This window comes from Apium graveolens, chromosome 7, assembly GCF_009905375.1.
Source record: "Apium graveolens cultivar Ventura chromosome 7, ASM990537v1, whole genome shotgun sequence".
Classification (NCBI taxonomy): Eukaryota; Viridiplantae; Streptophyta; class Magnoliopsida; order Apiales; family Apiaceae; genus Apium; species Apium graveolens.
Window position 1 is genome coordinate 45,193,265 of NC_133653.1, and position 4,936 is coordinate 45,198,200.

The following is a 4,936-nucleotide window of genomic DNA, read 5'->3' on the forward strand; positions in this document are numbered from 1 at the left end:
GTTATATTAAAAAAGTAACTACCAAATGATAATGTTAGAGTTTTTATTTTGTCATAATTTGATTCAAAAAATTATTTTTTTGTCAAAAAACTAACTTTCAACGAGATACCCAAATTTTATATGCCGATAACATAACTAGCCATATTACTCGTGAACAGTTTTAATTAGACTCGTAAAATTTTAGAATTTGACTTTTCAACAATAGAAGTAAACTTTGATAGCAGTCATTTGGACATTTTATCGATTCCCAACTTCAAGTATCCATATACTTCGCTCAAAAGGCTCGTTAGTCAAGTCAAATTTTATTTTTTAGTTGTTTATTAAATTATGCATTTTTATATAAATTAAAAATGTAATACACCTTGGTCTATTAATTATTTGGAGTTAATGCAGTTTTATCAAATTTAAGTTTTTCATTACATTGTATTACTTCTATCCCATTTTAACTAGATTTTTAACTTTCTTACTCGAGATACGTTAAAAATCAATTCTTATACTTGACAGTTTTTTTTCTTTTTTTGTTAAATAAAAATAGATTATACATTTTTGTATTAATATACATATTAAAATTAATAAATATATCTAAATGTGACTTTATTAATAACCCAATATACGTATAAAACTATTAAAATTTCAAATAATTGAAATATGACAAGAATAGTAATTAATGCATATTTTTAACGGCGCTCCTATTTATAAAATTTTAACCGACAATTTTCGAACTTGAAATGTTTATAATTTAAGAGATGTTTACTATTTTTCTTATACATTTGGACGGGACAATATTCAGACTTGTAAACAAGTTATGCAAGGATGACATTATTCTGTTTCCTTGTCTTATGTAAAATGCGAATTAATTTTTAGTTTTACACAATATCCACAAAGATATTATGCCCCTGTTTAGCCGTGTGGAAGATAGTTTTTTAACAAAAAAATAATTTTTTAAATAAATTAGAGTTTTAATTAAATAATTTTTTTATTATTAAATAAAAAACTGAAAAATAAAAAAGGACACCTGTACAAGAAGGTTGCTTCCTAAGACAAAAGCAAATGTGGGATCCACTTAACCACACACAGTCTTTATTTCCCTTAATGAGATCCAAAACGTACCAACCACGGGACAAAGAATTATAAGTCCTTGAATTTTCAACACCAGTATGCCAAGCTAATCGTACCCCTTTTTAATTTTCATCCCCCCACTAATTCTTTTTCTTCTTTATTTTCATTAAATCAAATCTACACACAAAACATACAACATAAAAAAGGAAACAAATGTGAGAGATTTTGTTATATTCTGCGTTTATATAATCCCCATCTTCATATTTGCTTAAAAGAGAGATAGGGATTCGTGGTTGCATATTTGCACATACATTTTCTTGAATTATAATTATGATGGAGTTGCAAGAAAATGGGAAAGGTGGCAACAAGTACAGGAGAATGGATTCTGTTATGATTCAAGAAGATGCTATTGATTTGACAAATGGTGGTTTTGATCAACAACAGAGAACAAATAATACCAAGAGATATGTTATTGCTTGTGCTGTTTTTGCCTCTCTTAATTCCGTGCTTCTTGGTTATGGTAACAACACACGACCCTTCCTTTTTTATTTGATTGTGTTACCTGATCTCAATTCTTTTCATTATTTTATTACATTTGATTTTTTTGTTATGTTTTTCTGCATGTTTTCTTTGTGATCTGGTACTACTGGTCATTGACTAATTTGATCTCTTATCATTGTTGCACACAATTAGTTTGCCTAGACCATCTCCCTTAAGTTTTTGCCCTTTATTTGTTGTTTAAATTTATTTTAAGCTAAGAAGTGAGGATTCGAGTACATGATGATCTTTGTGGCTAGACTGTCTTAAATCCTCCGTTTATGTCTATTTGGTATAAACCCTTTTTGTATTGGAGAATTTGGGTAGTCATCTGGATTGTAATGTTTACATCTTCTTCACCTCTTACTTACTTAAGTTGTTTATGAAGCTTGAGCTATGAATCCCCAATTTCCCAATTTGGATGGGAACATTTTGTTATAGGATTAACAAAACCCTTTTAATAACAATTTCTTAACTATACTTGTAATGTTGCTTATTTCAACGATCTTCGAAGGAAGGATAGAAGGAAAATATTATTAATTTTCATGATCTGTAGTACTAGACATGCATTTTTGTTTACAGAGAACTATCTTCATGAAATACACGTGTTGAATACTTTAAGATACATTAATTATCTAATATATGTAGGATCTATTTAATGGCCTTGAGTAGCGCTTGGATGTTTTAGTAGAAATGGTATTTAACATGGTATCATAGATCGGAATGTATTTAATTATTTTTCACATTGCGGGCGCATTTATTTGTTTGCTGCTCCTTGGTGAGATTGTGTTGTGCCTTCTGTGAGATTGCTGTGGTGGTCATTCTTACAAGTGAGAGGGAGCTTTAAATGTATTATATCCATAGAGCGGCTTCCACATTGTCATTTGAAAATGCACACACTAAAAATTGAACGGCACCTTTGCAGGGTAATTTTTAAGGGGATAAGGAAGTACATATATATTAGACTGCATATTGTAATTTGAATATTATGGCAACGTCTATGTGTTTGTGTGTATTTATATAATTACATTTTTAGTGCCATTCTTTTACAGATGTGGGGGTAATGAGTGGAGCCATTATATTTATTAAAGAAGATTTGAAGATTACTGAGGTGCAAGAAGAAGTACTTGTCGGAATCTTGAGCATAATATCACTTCTAGGTAGTTTAATCGGAGGGAAAACATCGGACGCAATAGGTAGAAAATGGACAATGGCATTTGCAGCAATTGTTTTTCAAACTGGAGCAGCTATAATGGCTTTAGCTCCTTCTTTCAAAGTACTTATGCTAGGTAGGCTTTTTGCTGGGGTTGGGATAGGCTTTGGAGTCATGATTGCCCCAGTTTATATTTGTGAGATAGCACCTGCAGTTGCGAGAGGCTCCCTAACCTCCTTCCCCGAAATTTTCATAAATTTGGGAATCCTTCTTGGTTATGTCTCGAACTATGTATTTTCAGGACTACCTGTCCATGTAAACTGGAGGGTCATGATTGCTGTTGGAATTCTTCCCTCAGCTTTCATTGGTTGTGCTCTCTTCTTTATCCCTGAGTCTCCCAGGTGGTTAGTAATGAAACATCGTATTGATGATGCAAGATTAGTGCTTTTAAAAACAATTGAAGATGAAAGAGAAGTGGAGGAAAGATTGGCAGAAATACAGAAAGCTGCAGGGCATGGAAATGCTGATCAATATGAAGAAAAAGCCGTCTGGCATGAACTGCTACATCCTTCCCCCGGAGTGTTAAGAATGCTAATCACTGGTTGTGGAATCCAGTGTTTCCAACAGATTACAGGCATTGATACAACTGTGTACTACAGCCCTATAATATTTCAGACTGCTGGGATATCAAATAAGACCAAGCTTCTTGCTGCAACTGTTGCAGTGGGGTTCACAAAAACAACATTCATATTGGTAGCTATAATCCTCATTGATAAAAAAGGAAGAAAACCCCTGCTTTATGTGAGTACAATTGGAATGACTATTTGTTTGTTTACTTTAGGGCTAACACTGACATTTCTGGAAAATAGTAAATTTGGAATTGCTATGGCTATTGTAACTGTGTGCGGAAATGTAGCTTTTTTCTCGGTGGGAATTGGACCGATATGTTGGGTCATGACATCTGAAATTTTCCCTCTAAGGCTTAGAGCTCAAGCATCAGCAATTGGTTCAGTTGGGAACAGGGTTAGTAGTGGCGTTGTTGCTATGACTTTCCTGTCTATTAGTGAAACTATCACTATGGGAGGAACATTCTTTGGCTTCTCAGCAATTTCAGCTCTCGCTGTTGCTTTTGTTTACAAGTGCGTTCCAGAGACAAAGGGGAAAACCTTAGAAGAAATTGAAATGCTTTTCCAGAATGAAGAACATTGGAGAGGTGGTGTAGTGGAGCTTGAGGACGTAGAACATTTAGTACAGAACCAATAACTAGATAAATGTCTGTGTTTTTTAAATTGAAAATTTTACTAAAGTATGAAGACAGAATGTGATTTAATACAAAGCAATACAACGAGTACTTAACATATATCTGGGAAATTTTCAAAATTTTATTGTTGTAATTGCTTATTTTGTGATCCGGGTTATCTACTTCACCTTTCTCGAACTGAAAATCATTTATCTGAAAAAGTTGGTTTCTTTGGGTGTACCTGGCTGGCTCTTCCAGGTCGAAACTCTAACCAAAGTGTTCTGATCTGGTAAGAAGATTACCTGGTGCCTCATTATACTTATAAATATTTACATAAATGCGGCGAGCGCGCACACACACACTTCTGATCTATAATGGAGATTATGCAGGGACGTTATGATGTCCGTCCTGGATGCTACTTCTTCGTCGTCCAATTTTTTAAAAATGTAACTGCTTTTTCAAGTTTTGCCATGCATAACTTTCGACAATTAAAAACAATCACACTTATGGCAATTAAAAAACAACAAATGTGATCTTCTAAGAGAAAACATACTCATTCAGTGCAGGAGTTCACAGAAAGACAAGATTATGTAAATTACTGGAGCAAATCAGCTCATCATAGTAATTCACAAGCCAAAAGCATTCTAAATTCACTCAATCTGAAACTACTCTGAAACCAAAGCTCGACTCTATACTGAATTTCGGACTCTGACTTAAATGGTTAAATGTTAAAAATGGTGGTAGTTTGAATGTGAACCAGCAAGTTTAATGGTCGATTTATTATATGGAAAACAAGGAGAAATATCATCTACACTAAATCTTATTCTGCATATAATTGACACAGTGACTCAACTGCAGAAACTGTTTTTTTTACACCAATGCTCGGTACTGGAATAATAATCTTTGATGTGATTAGTAAAACAAGCAATTTAGGGTCTGATAAGGCG

At 33.3% G+C, this 4,936-nt stretch overlaps 1 protein-coding gene across 1 annotated transcript; it reads left to right on the top strand.

Annotated features, from left to right (window-relative positions):
• The first annotated feature begins 1,128 nt into the window (after window positions 1-1,128).
• LOC141672380 (putative polyol transporter 4) lies at window positions 1,129-4,109 on the top strand. The gene is made up of 2 exons (XM_074478964.1): window positions 1,129-1,579; window positions 2,649-4,109. The coding sequence occupies exons 1-2, from the start codon at window positions 1,390-1,392 to the stop codon at window positions 4,010-4,012; spliced, it is 1,554 nt and encodes a 517-aa protein (XP_074335065.1). The 5' UTR covers window positions 1,129-1,389; the 3' UTR covers window positions 4,013-4,109.
• Window positions 4,110-4,936: the final 827 nt, after the last annotated feature.

What these genes read in the sequence shown, in the direction of transcription:
- LOC141672380 (XM_074478964.1), top strand. Translation starts at nt 1,390, where the DNA reads ATGATGGAGTTGCAAGAAAATGGGAAAGGTGGCAACAAGTACAGGAGA. An exon ending in TTCCGTGCTTCTTGGTTATG is followed by an intron (nt 1,580 to 2,648) that starts GTAACAACACAC and finishes ATTCTTTTACAG; the next exon opens with ATGTGGGGGTAATGAGTGGA.